Source organism: Dreissena polymorpha, chromosome 3, assembly GCF_020536995.1.
Source record: "Dreissena polymorpha isolate Duluth1 chromosome 3, UMN_Dpol_1.0, whole genome shotgun sequence".
Taxonomy (NCBI): Eukaryota; Metazoa; Mollusca; class Bivalvia; order Myida; family Dreissenidae; genus Dreissena; species Dreissena polymorpha.
The window spans coordinates 46111910-46126286 of NC_068357.1; the positions used below are offsets into that span (position 1 = coordinate 46111910).

The window sequence follows — 14377 nt, forward strand, 5'->3', positions numbered from 1 at the left end:
TTTTAAATATGTATTTTAATTGTATTAAACAAGTCTTAACATTTTACATGATTCCAGATTTCCCACCCAGCCTCAGAGTTTGCTGCAGACGAAACGCGAATTTTACATAAAGTGCTCACTGCCGAATATTGTGGGTGCTATTGATGGCACTTTGGTACCAATAGTGGCACCAACAGAGAATGAAGAGGTGTACGTGTGCAGAAAAGGGTTTCATGCCCTTAATTGTCAGGCGGTCTCCTCACCAGACCTGAAGTAAGATATTTTGTAAGGTTTCATTTTCTTAAATGGACAAGGGCATTGAAAATCCTAATTTCAAATGAATTGACAAGGTTATCAAGTTAAAATAACTATTTAATCAATGCAAGTTTATATCCCTTAAATATTTCAGAGGCATTAGATGTCCCCGCCTTCATACCATTTTATAATATTCAGTTGCTAAATATAAATAAAAGCGGTACTCGGTATCGATATTTTTCATTGTTATTTTTCACTGTTTGAAACACAGGTGGTTAGCGTGTGGCTATGATATTAATTAGTGAAAACATCATTTTGAATGATAAATAATCATATTATAACGAAAAATTAACTTTTCTGAAGAAAAAAAATTTCACTATCAAATATATATATAACAAGGTATGCAACTCAAAATCACCCCAAAACGGGGTGCATCGCTTTGAACAGCCATATCTTCATCAATTGTGCAGCGATTTTCACGATCTCGGTCTTATTCAACGCAAAAATGAATTTCCTTTCTGGAAATGTATATGTCTTGCAATATTTTTACAAATGCTGGGTCAACTTTTAAGAAATAACACGATACACAACACGCATGACCCAGTTGACAGTGATCATGTATTCTTTATGAATGAAATCTCCAGTTGTAAAGACACACCTCCGCATTGGACCAATGAAATCACTCGTATGTTTAAAATGTCAGTTAGTTGAAATGTATGTAAACAAAGGTTTCAAACGGCGCTGGACAGTTAGTCTTGATGCAGAATGTAACGACAAGAACGGTAATAATGTTTTTTCATACGTTTTATTGAATTATGGTATCGAACTACATGAACTTTGTAGGGAAGTTGCCCTTTACTCCGTGAAGATTTCAGTCTTAAAGACAGCATGATCACTGTCAACTGGGTCATGCGTGTTGTGTATCGTGTTATTTCTTAAAAGTTGACCCAGCATTTGTTAAAATATTGCAAGACATATACATTTCCAGAAAGGAAATTCATTTCTGCGTGTAATAAGACCGAGATCGTGAAAATCGCTGCAAAATTTATGAAGATATGGCTGTTCAAAGCGATGCACCCCGTTTTGGGGTGATTTTGAGTTGCATACCTTGTTATATATATATTTGATAGTGAATTTTTTTTTCTTCAGAAAAGTTATTTTTTCGTTATAATATGATTATTTATCATTCAAAATGATGTTTTCACTAATTAATATCATAGCCACACGCTAACCACCTGTGGTTTGAAACAGTGTCATATCACTTTTATTTCACTGATATTTCTCTATAAATCACTGGAAAGCATAAAATAAATATGGTTACCGGACATTTTCTGACACATGTCACTTCGTTTCATTTCGGTGTGTTAAACATGAAAAATCACAATCATATTGACTGTGTAATTACCAATGTCAGTTAATTTACGGTCAGTAATATCTGATTTTGCTTGATTACAATTATATTTTGCCTTCTAGCATGAACATTTGAAAACCATTTGTTCATTGAATATATAAATTCATGGTACATGTAGCTCTCGTTATTATTGTTTTCGCAATTTAACAGATTCCTGGATGTTGTTGCTCGGTGGCCGGGTTCCACCCATGATTCTGCAATATTTGAAAATTCCCGGTTGAAGGTAAAAACTATGAAGAAATTTTCACTTAAAAAAGATTTGTTCACTAATGCCAGTGAATATTAATTTATATATTGTACATGATGGTATTATGATTAAATTGTTTTCAAAGCCAATTAATGTGTATGAATTAACTTCTCTTTTGAGTGATTATCCCTGGCAGGTAGGGATAGAAACTACCTGTAGGCGGTTTTGTATGAGTTTTCAGATCATGAACGTTCCATCCCTTGCATGCAGATGTCAGCGGGTCTTCTAAGCATCTCTTGCAATTGCAGCTCATATTCCGTCTAGCTATCTTGTTCAAGCTAATTGGGACAACATAATGAACTTTGAAATGTGTATTGTATATGGCAAACAAACACCTTCTTGGAATGTCCCATTTCGAACACGGGTATTGTCCTCTGATTTATCCGCTGTGTAATAAAATGTTTGCTATTCTTTGTTGATTTATTAATTATATTTAATTATTTTCTTTCATAATAAGAATAAGCCATGCATAAAAAACGATGCATAAGAACCCATTACCCAAGTTTTAACATATGTTGTTATGTTTAAATTTTTAAACTGTAACCGATTTTACCAGCGGCTAATATTAGACAAGCATTTCCGGTTCAGTTGAACTATGGAGGTGCCACACGGGTATTCCATTATTAAGCACTATTATTAAACTACTACTATTACATGTACAAGTATTTATTCTTAGGTTTATCTGAAAATTCGGTCGAGATGTGTACATGTAGATCCAAATCAACATTTATTAAATTTCATCTTTAGTTATTAGGAATGATAAAAATAAGTACACAGATATCTTCTATGTTGGTTAAATAAAAATATATTGTCATTAGTTTAGTTTAGTTTAAACCTATTTATTTTAGCTCGATTGCATCGAAAGCCTTAGGCTTATATAAACGCTCTCGAGTCCGTTTCCAGGGCCTAGAACCAGTACTAGGTGTCTTTGGGGGAGATCTAAAGAACGCTCCCACGGTGGGGATCGAACCCGTGACCTCCTGGTCGCTAGGCGGACACCATATCCATTACACCACGGCGACCTTTTTATTGTCATTTAAGAGAAGTATGCGCTTGCAATGTGCGCCCTAACACCTCGTCCGTTCATTTGTCCGTTTTATAGATATATAGATAGATAGATAGATTTATTTCGGCATAGGAAGCATATACACAGTTCACAACATAACATAGAATAAAATAATAAGCAATTATAAAAAACTATATCATGTACAATAAACTATGACATGCTCACCAAACCAAGGATAACACAAAAAAGAGCAAGCCCTTATTTCCATTGTGATCCTTATTATTGGTGGCATGACAAAAAGAGGCAGACCTTAAACATAACTATGTTGACCTTAAACATAACTATGTTCATAGTAAAATAATTATTTAATGAAATAAAAAATATATATCACCGTTCAAAAGAGATCAAACTAATTATCACAGTAGTGCTCAGAAAATATGACAGGAGCTGGAAACTAAAATCAATTGAAAATGTTATCAATTATTGCAACACATAGATATTTTGACAGTTGTAATTTGATGATATGAGGTATCATAAATTATCTAAATTAAATATATTGCTAAAATGTATGTTATGAAGTATGAACTAATAATTATTAAAAATAAAAACCTAAGACGAAGTTAATATCTGCTTATTAAAAGTGAAAAGATACACATATATAAAAAATTAAATATTATTCATTAAATGACTTAATGGCAACCTTAAAGCCTTCTAACCTTTTGACCTCTGTGAGTGACTCAGGTAAAGAGTTCCAGAGTTTAATGCTGTTAAAAGAAAAGGATTTGGACCCATGACATTTGACCTTGGGTAAACAATACCCACCCTTTTTACTAAGCCTAGTGCTGTAATTATGCATAGAATCTTGGGAAACAAAGTGTTCACTCAAGTAATCTGGAAAAAGGCCATTTCTTATTGTGAAGACATGACATAACATTATTTGATTTACTCTCATGTGAACTGGTAACCAGTTGAGGGACTTAAAGTGAGATTGGTCAATATGAACTCTAGAATCAAGGTCAAAAACAAACCTAATTAACTTATTTTGACAGGTTTGTAACTTATTTCTTAAAGACTGAGTTATACTATTATACCAAACAGAACAAGCATAATAATAATGACACTGAATCAGTGCCATTACATGAAGTTTCTTCGTATGCAAAGTAAGGAAATCTGTCTTACGATAAAGGAATTTTAACCTAGAATTTGCCTTTTTCAAAAGAGACTCAGCCATTGAGCAGAAAGAAAGGTTTGGGTCAAGGGTAATTCCAAGATACTTTACGGATGATGTAGAAGCAATGGGTGAACCATTACAAGATATATCAATGCTAGATTGTGACCTAAGTTTTTGCTTGGACCCAAACACAATTGACTCAGTTTTACCTAAGTGCAATGACAACTTATTGTCGATCAACCATTGGCTAACCAAGTTCATATCATCTGTTAGTGCCTTTTCAACATCAAGTACACTTTTACCAGAAACAAGGATTCCAGAATCATCAGCATATAATAACAATTTATTTTTAACCACAGCTGACATATCATTCACGTAAATTAGAAAAAGAAGGGGTCCAAGGATTGAGCCTTGGGGTACACCACAGGTTATACTGGCCTTAGAAGAAAAGGTACCGGCTATCGGCTGCTGACTGTTCGTCAACAAAGACGTCGTCTACGTCAGGCTCCTTCCAGAGCAAGGCGAGATTGTACAAAATTAAATACATAACATGTTCCTATAAAACATTTTTACTTCGTTTTCAATGTCGACTAGGGCTTCTGTATTTTAGGCTGATTTGAAGGTTACGTAGTTTCCTTTAATTTAACAATATTTAAAAAAAAACATTATGTTATAAAATGCACATATATTATTACAATAAAACCGATAATGGCTGTAAGTAGCTACATTAACAATGAATAGTGATCTACGTCGCAAACCTCGGAATGCAGTACATGAAACTTCCTTTTCCACAACCCGTTCGATGAGGTTGCGAGTTCCTGTTTTGGCCGTGTTGAACCTTACTTCTGTGGCAGTTACTACATGTTTTAAGATAAAAAAAAATATTTAACAGGACTGTCGTTCTGTTAACATAAAGTAAATGTCGGCGTATCACTACTTTATAGTATGGAATAAATAGACTGGAGACTACAATTGCGGTCTTTTAACATATTTTCCGGAAAAACGATACATGTATTGCCAATTTAACCATGCTGACCAAGTTTCCAAAAGCTTTGTGAAAACATGTGGCCTATAGAGTTATAAACAGCTAAAATTTGACCACGCAAAACGCACATCGGACGTCTACGGGCGCCGAACGGAGGGAGATCACGATAGCTCATCTTGAGAACTTCAATTGAATTGATAACGCTTGGTATTGTATGTGATTTTGAAAAACAAATGCCAGCTTGGTTTCCACGCAAATAATAGTGGTATTATAGCACCCTCCGTAGTAACGGTAAATTCATTATCAATCTAACTCACCTGGATTTAAGTATGGGGTCATAAGGAAAGGACTGCATGGATACCCGGAGTCACCGAGCAATACTACTCGCTGGTAATCTGGATAAGTTGTAAACGTTATCATGCATGTAAAATTAATGACAACGCTAATAGAGACAGCTCTTCTATTTTGGCATTTTAAGAATGTAAGTTCACAATTATTAGTGTCTTTTGGGAAATTCCGAATCATGAAAAGTTCAGCGCTGTAATAATTAGTATCGGTAGCGGGCACAGCTATTACATAATTGGTGATTAGCAAAAAATACATCATTAACAACTACCTTGATAGTTTTCCTTTCATGTGCCGACAAAACTCCGACACACATGGGCGTCATGGCAAGAGCCCGGTCAGGCGGCGTTAATGCTGGTGAATCGTCCTAAAAAATACGTTATCTTGATGTTGTTTGTAGAAAAATAAACAGCGTTTAATTTTCATAATAAACAAGCATCGTGTTCTTATTAAATGAACTTTGATAAAACAAAACGACATATTTAAAGACAACAATAATATATAATTAATTATGTATTTTAATTATTGGCATCGCTTTAATTGGACAACGTGAACATAAGTAATTTAATACCTAGTGATATAAATAACATTTAATAATATAAGTAATTAATAGCATGTTATGGTCATACAATCAAAGCTACCTCAATTTAATCTACAGAAAAGTTACTTTTTTGAGACGTATACAAAATCTGTTGAGTGCATTACAAATTACAATAGAGCCTAAACGAAATGCAATCACCCTGCAAGGTGCCTCACCATCTCAACCACCCGTGTCAGTCATGTCGAGTACATGACGTGTGACGTAGTTATAGTTTATCAAGTGCATAGGCCTAAACACATTTGAATATTGCTTGTAGTGTTGATAGAATGGCTTCAGGGTCTGTATTTAGTGTTTTTTTTAACCATTATTGCAGGCCCCGGATGCAAAATCGTCAGCTATTTTGTTACATGGATTATTTATGGATTTAAGAGAATAAATTAAGTTAAGATATTATTTCGAATGTGTTGTGTACTTTTGTTTAATTTTTTTTTATTACTTTCGATACGATTTTCAATCTACTGAAGCAGTTGTTCATTCAATTTGATCTTTTGACAAGTGAATGGCTGAAATTTAGTAATGACCTAGTTATATTACCTTTATGATCGCATGTTGCTTGGACATTGATGGTATGTTGGTGCTTTCTGTTGACTTAGCTGCGTTCTTGTTCACCACCCGGGGAAAGGATTTGTACATGCGTTCCGTCTAAATAACCGATTACGCATGGCATATCGTGAAAAAAAACACTGCCCGGGCGTCCTTTAGTTCGTCCTTCGAGGTAGGAAATAGTATAATCCGGTCTCTAAGCTCAAATAAGACGTCAGTAACTGCCGCCACAATCCTTGACGCCGTGGCAACAATCCTTGACGCCGTGGCAACATCTACCCCAAACGTATCCCCGATTACTTAAAGGACGTTCCCCAAAGAATAAAATCTAAGCGCTATTATTATTTGTTGCCGCAGTGTCAAGGGTGTGTTTCGTCTCGTACGTCGTTGAAGCCTATGTCCGAACAAGTCCACTAGTTTGTCGATGATCGTCGTCGAAATCTGTATCGTCTCCGTAATTATTCGTCGTCGAAAGCCGTCGATTGTCTCACAGTCTGTCAACTCGTCGAAATTGTTTGGGTCGTCGGTGGTTTGCGTCTGTTATATCGGCCGTTCTGTCTAAATAATGTCGCGCGACTCGGCCATTGTGTGTAAGTTACCTGTCGGTTACTTGACTTGCCATTGTATGTAAGTTACCTGTCAGTTACTTGACTTATCCACATACAGCAGCACCCAATTGTATAAACGCTGGTTAAAGTTACCGCTCGGTAACTTTTAAACCTTGGTAAGTTAGCGGTTATTCAGGTTTAGTAACCGTCAAGTTGATTGTATATCCACAATATACCGCAAAGTTACCAAACCGAAAAATGTGGACTTTAACCGCTGGTTAAAGTTACCGAAAACAATCCCATGATGCATTTTCTAATGACGTATTTTCCGCGCGATGTGTCAGACGGCGATTTCGTAAACAAACAAAATGGCTGACAGTGACTGTAGCGATAGTACCGGTAAAATTAAGCTGTCGAGGCAGTTTTCTTATCGAGAGAACGAAGTCCTGCAAGAGTGCATGGAAACTCATTTCAAGCGACTCACCGCTAAACATGCCAGCGGTGGAAGTAATCCTAACACCAAGGCAATTCAGGATAAAGTGTGGGCGAAGATCAGGGACCGCGTTAATGCAGTGGGCAATGGGCCGCGAACGATTGATCAAATTAAACAGAGGTGGACGAACATGGTATGAAATGTAACTACATATCCAAATAGTATTGTTCGTCTATATGAAATTTAACAACATTGTTCATTATCCAATCAACCTACTTAAAATACTAATCAAAAATGCAACTTAAAGGGACTTGTTAACAGATGAGTAACTTATGTCATTAAATGGATTAATTAACAAATATTTAATATTTTAAATATTTTCAAATATTTATAATAACAGTGAAAATGGACAACTGAAACAATGGCTCGAACCAGGGACCTCTACCTCTCCACCCCTGATTGTTTTGACAAATGCTTTTACTATGTTTAATATTCTATTTAGGATTATCGATGCATTAATGGATATATTTTTTTGATTATTATAATATTTATGGATAATTAAAAGTGTATGGATCAAATTGTAAAACACCAAAAAACATATTTAAAAACAATATATTTATTAGAATAATTGATAATGAACTGTATACAGTTAAAAATGGTCATGTTGTACAAAATATAATGAAATTATTAATTTAATATTTGTTTAAATTGATGCAAGTTTATTTAAACGTGTCCTGTTGCTGCACTGTCCCTTGAATAACTAAATTAACTATATAAATAAACATAACATACATAATAATGAAATTACGAAATATGACAATTTATATAAATAAATGTATACTAAAGGTGAAAAAGGCCAAACGTGAGTTCACCGATGAAAAAAAAAGCTTGACCCAGACAGGGGATGGTCCACCTCTTACAGAAATGTCTGAAACAAGCCAGGGGATAGTGGACATGATGTCTGGCCTAGCCTCCTTTAGTGGAATACCTGGGGCTTCAAATTGTGAAAGCTGCATTTCTGGTAAAAATTAGCTTTTTAATGTTTACATTGTCTTTGATATTTAAAATGGTATGTTGTTTCCGTACATTCACTTTCTTTGTTTGTAATAATAAGTTTTTTTGTTTGGCACAAATGTGACTGACTTTGTCGATATGTATCCCACAATAACACATTATCATAGTGTTTACAGAAATGTTTTCATTTACTTTGGTTTCCTTAACTAAATTGTACATGTCTGTTCCCATTTTGTGATAATACAAGACTTTATTTAGCTTCTTTTATGATATTTTGACATCTCTTATTCTGCCAATAGATATATTCTTTCGCAGTTGTGCATATACTGCATTACATGTTTGTTATTTTGAAAAAATACATTTACACATTTTCTACACAAACAAAAGCTTTGATAAGATGAACACAATGGGTTAATGCCCTTGCAGCTCCAACTTCAACTTCAGTTGCAGTAGAAGACAGCCATGTGCAGATCATTTTGTGGGAAGGTTTGTTTTTCTATTCATAATATCCGTTTGCAATTTCATTTATTTCCTATTTCCTGATTTGTACCTCATATCCGAAATACATTTTGAGCTGTCGATTGCTGTTCAGTTTTTATCACTAATGTCCACGTAAAAGTTTTTTTTAAATCCACTTTATGCCGAATACATTTACTCTTAATCTCTATAATATGCACTTAACCATATCTACGATGCACTTTAAATCCGTGAGTGTATAATTTGATGAATTGTAAAACGTCCGTAGATACATGTCACTGACCGTACACACATAGCAATAACTGAAGTGAAGTCGCACAATATCAGCATTGGAACGTCTCATAACATTACACGGGTAATTACGGATAAGCAAAAAACTATAAACAGACGTTTTTTTCATCTTTCGAATGAGCGTAGCGATACTTATTAACAAGTCTTTATTTAATATGATCAAAAGATTATACGAAAGTTTTAAATGGATGTCGTTGTCTTGTTTATATAGACATACTTGAATTCAGAATTAAAAAAAACACCTACACAATATGATATGGACTAATCCAAAAGTGTAGAAAACTGGTTGGGGTACGTCACAGGGAAATTAATTTATTTATTTCACAACTTTTAATTAACACTCGTTTCTTACAGGTACTCCGAGTAAAACAGCTACTGCTGTCCATAAAGGAGGTATTGCAATTGCTATTGTGTAATCTAAAACATCATAAAAACAACAACAACACATGTATATTCATTTGTCTGTTCATTAACGCAATATTAAATGAAAGCACTCTTTATGATAAAAATACAAATATATATTGCTGCATATTACACCTGCTGTTGCCTATTCTTCTAAGTACTGCTACTTCTTATGTTACGACTACTCCAACTACTTATATTACTTCTTCTACTGTTACTGCTATTTCTACTACTACTACTACTACTACTACTACTACTACTACTACTACTACTACTACTAGTGGCTACTACTACTACTACTACAACTTCTACTACTACTTCAAATACAACTACTACAACAACTACTACAACAACTACAACTACTTCTTCTACTACCACTATTTTTACCACTAATGTTATTACTTATCAGGGTTGGCGAAATCTCAAAAAACTTTACTAGTCCACGGACAACCATTTAGGAAATTAAACTTGTCAGTTGCTGAACTACACTTGTCCGTTAATGTTTATATAAATTATAAACGCATTTATTGATTAATGTAAAACAATGTGGAATATACCAAAATGAGTATGATTTGCTAGTTTTGTTTATAGTTGTATTTCAATAGTACATTCATTATAGTAGTATATTTTAAGCAATATAAAGACTTTCTAAAACTTTTAATCTTGCAAAGCTAGTGTTAAAACATGTGTTGAACATAAGTACATCGTAATCTTAACAAATTAAACTAGTCCAATATGTCGACCTCATCAAACTGAGGCTCTGCGCCGCTACTGGTAGCAATTTGATTATCATCAACTGGTAACCATTGAAAATCTGTGAGCCAAGTTTCTTGAAAAGTGCTGGTGCGTTTACTTAGATCATATTTTTTATCATAATCTTTCTTAGTTTTTTTTCGGAGGTGGACTGCTCAAAGCTTCGGGTTTCTGCTCCGTTGTTGAAAAGTTAAAAAAACTAAATGTTCCATTTTTACCATTAAAGTCGTCTTAAATAACAAGGTAGACCGTGTTTTGATTATCTTACTTTGACAATGTAATCGCATGTCACCATCCGGTTTTGTAAAACTTAATTACGGCTTTAATACAATGTATTTTTTTGTATACCTGGACCCGACTTTTAAAAAACTTGTTGTCCACGGACAACTTAATTTAAAAAAATCAGTTGCCCAGACAAGCAAATGTACGACTCGGGCAACTCGGACATTTGATTTCGCCACCCCTGCTTATACTTGACCATCTTCAACTACAACGACAACAAATACTGTTATAACGTATCAAAACACTACAATGACTAATTAAATATTTGTTCATATTTATAATTTACAGGTTTGCCACAAACTCCCGTTGTGAAGATTTCAGGTAGATATGCATCATTATAATCGCCATATTTACAAGCAAACACAAATGGAATAATTGTTGTAATTAACAAGTAATGATTCAATGTTAAAATTGCTAACTGTGTTTCAAGTTAATGAATAAAATGAACATTCCCAGAGTATGATGTAATGTAAACTGCTTGTAACTGCATGAGCAACACACAGCAGTCATTACATATAAAGCCACCTATTTATTATCTGCAAAACAATTTCAGACGAAGCTCCAGCTGCAGAAAACTGCAATGCAGGTTATGGGTCCGGAGTTGACGTTCCAGCACCTGAACCGGAGCGGAAGAAGTTTCGACCTGGAAACATATCAAAAGAAACGTATATTTCTTTTATAGACTTCATTCGTTATTAATAATTGGTATTATATTTATAGGACGTAACTTAAAACTATCCAGAATCATACGTTTGATTATGTATCTATACTGTATTACTGACTTCTGAATTGATTGCGAAGAAATCTTTGGGTGCAGAAATGATAAATAACACGGGCACCGCATAACGGGTGCCAACACTCGGCTGCGGGTGCATTTTTGAATTAATGAAAGTTTTTCAGAATTTTCACAGTGGCATTGACCTTTGACCTTGTAACCCAACATACGGTATTGTGTGCGGTTTATGTATCCGTTGGTCGTTGTGACTAAATAATATCAAAACCACAATGTACAACATAGGTAATTATATTATTGCAGACCAACAACTTTAAAAGAATTACAGATGCGGTATTACCGAAAATGCATAGAGGTGCAAGAGGCACAACTTGATTGTTGGACACAGTGTTCTCGTCTGGCAGAGGTAATGCTGCAGAAGATGGCTTAGATGCTTGGGGGACTAAGACGTGTTTTGTTGTTGTTAAATTTGCCAAGGTTAAAATGTTGTACACTATTTAAATACATACAATCTGATTGTTTTTATGTTTGTTCTAACTCATAGCTACTTACCTCATATAAAGTATGTGCGTGTGATATGCGCTCTCACGCCGCATCCGTCCATCTGTCCATGAAACTGTTCAGGCGGTGGCTGCTCGTCGAGAACGGCATCGGGTACATCTGGCTCCTTCCACAGAAGAGATAGGTTGTGCAATATGGCACAAACAACAATGATCCTCGAACATTTCTCGGGCTTCATTCTGATCTGCTCATTAAATAAATACAAATATGCTTACATGCAACGGTAATGCTGTTAGTTGACATGTGTTGAATGCATATTATTGTTAATGTGTTGAGAGATTCACAGTTGAATTCTAATCATAAAATTAACATTAAACATGTGTCATTATTTTGTGTGCTTAAACAATAAATATAATTTGATTTATAGAGCGCATTTATGTACCGATATTTCATAAATGACTAGGAAATGTTTTATACAAACAACTGTTTACTTGATTGAACATATGCTTACCTCTGAGTGAAGTATGTGAAACTTCCGCTTCCACATACCGAACACTCTTTCAATGAGGTTTCGAGTACCCATGTGGGACCGATTGAACTTTTCTTCCGCTTCATTGCCTGCATTTTAAGTAGCACAATTGTTTGCATTTGTTACAAATTCATTTTAAAAATTCAATTGACATGTTATGATTTAATATTATTGAAACTTATATACACGTACACGTACATTCACTAAATAAACCCCTTAGACATTGACGTATAATTTCAATAGTTTCGATACGTCATAAACGATTTTCTTAGAGAATTACTTGCGTAAAACAATAATTTATCTTACAAAACATGTATAATTGATTCGCATAATTAGCAAGACCGGTACAACAGTATCAGTATGTTTGATTTATAATAAATTAACCTGGATTTGCGTATGGTGTCATAAGGAAAGGTCTGCACGGGTAACCCGAGTCTCCGAGTAGGACACCTCGTTGAAAATCTGCATTTAAATTGAAAACCATAAAACAGCAGCTACAATACAAATGTCTACGTCTATCCTGTTATTTCTATCAAATTAGGATGACAAACCATGTTTATGCAGGGATATCAAAATAGTAGCTTTGAGAGCATTAAGTACACATAAAGCAGGAAATAACGTGTTTTTGTTTAGATATTAATGAGAAATTTAGAATCATGAAAAGTTAAGCGCTGTGACGATTAGATTAGGTAGCCGGACACGGCTTTTAAATAAATGATGATTAAAATTGACATCATTAAAAATTACCTTGATGGTTGGCTTCCATGTGCCGACAAAGCTCGGACACCCTGAACACATGAGCGTCATGACAAGAGCCGGGCCAGGCGGCGTTAATGCTGGTGAATCGTCCTAAAAATACTGTTTGTTTATGTTGTTTGTAGAGAATTACTTAACGTATAATTTTCGCAATTGAAATTATAATCAAGCATGGTGTCCATATTGAATGAATGTTGATAAAACAAAATTAAAACTTAACTACGTGTGAAAGACACCACTGATGCATATATATGTAATAAATTCTTAATTCCAATCATTTTTTCATTGCTTTTTTTAAATTGAAAAATGTAATTAGGGGTTCAATACATTGTGATATACTTTACATTTTGATTATATAAATATGAAAAAAAAACAATTTGAATACCATGTCATGGTCAAACAATAAATGCGAGCTACAGAAAATTTACTTTTTTGATACTTTGGAAGAAAACTAACTGAGTTTAAACCTATTTATTTTAGCTCGATTGCGTCGAAAGCCTTAGGCTTATATAAACGCTCTCGAGTCCGTTTCCTGGGCCTAGAACCAGTACTTGGTGTCTTTGGGGAGATCTAAAGAACGCTCCCACGGTGGGGATCGAACCCGTGACCTCCCGGTCGCAAGGCGGACACCATATCCATTACACCACGGCGACCTTAAACTAGCTGAGTGAATTACAGATAGGCAGTTATCCTGCAAGGTGCCTCACCATCTCAACCACCCAAAGGCCACTCACAGCAGTGATGCACATGACGTGGGAGTGTGACGTAGTGGAAAGTTAATCATGTTCATAAGTTTACACATTTGAATATTTCTTGGAGCTGTGATAGGATGGCATTAGGGTCTGTATTTAACTATGCTTAAATAATTAATAGAGACCCTGAATGCAAAATCGTCAGTGATTTTTAATGGATTATTTATGGATTTTATAGCATAATGAAATGTAAGATACTATTTCGATTGTTTTTTGTGTACTTTTGAGGTGAAAATACTAATTTATACAATAATGATTACTTTCGATAAGATTTTCAATCGACTGATGCAGCGCAGTTGTTTATTCAATTCGGTCTTTTGACAAGTGAATGCCTAAATATTAAGAATGAGCTAGTTACAGTAC

The 14377-nt window shown here is 34.6% G+C and overlaps 2 protein-coding genes across 3 annotated transcripts in view; one reads left to right on the top strand and one right to left on the bottom strand.

Moving 5' to 3' along the window:
* LOC127873977 (actin, cytoplasmic-like) overlaps nucleotides 1-14377 on the bottom strand; it is a 387026-nt gene that overhangs the window by 282136 nt on the left and 90513 nt on the right. The window lies entirely within an intron of this gene.
* On the top strand, nucleotides 7236-12247 carry LOC127873979 (uncharacterized). The gene is made up of 7 exons (XM_052418087.1): nucleotides 7236-7717; nucleotides 8371-8545; nucleotides 8965-9024; nucleotides 9661-9699; nucleotides 11032-11064; nucleotides 11297-11408; nucleotides 11780-12247. The coding sequence occupies exons 1-7, from the start codon at nucleotides 7460-7462 to the stop codon at nucleotides 11904-11906; spliced, it is 804 nt and encodes a 267-aa protein (XP_052274047.1). The 5' UTR covers nucleotides 7236-7459; the 3' UTR covers nucleotides 11907-12247.

What these genes read in the sequence shown, in the direction of transcription:
- LOC127873979 (XM_052418087.1), top strand. Translation starts at nt 7,460, where the DNA reads ATGGCTGACAGTGACTGTAGCGATAGTACCGGTAAAATTAAGCTGTCG. An exon ending in TTGTGAAAGCTGCATTTCTG is followed by an intron (nt 8,546 to 8,964) that starts GTAAAAATTAGC and finishes ATGCCCTTGCAG; the next exon opens with CTCCAACTTCAACTTCAGTT. An exon ending in GCAGATCATTTTGTGGGAAG is followed by an intron (nt 9,025 to 9,660) that starts GTTTGTTTTTCT and finishes CGTTTCTTACAG; the next exon opens with GTACTCCGAGTAAAACAGCT.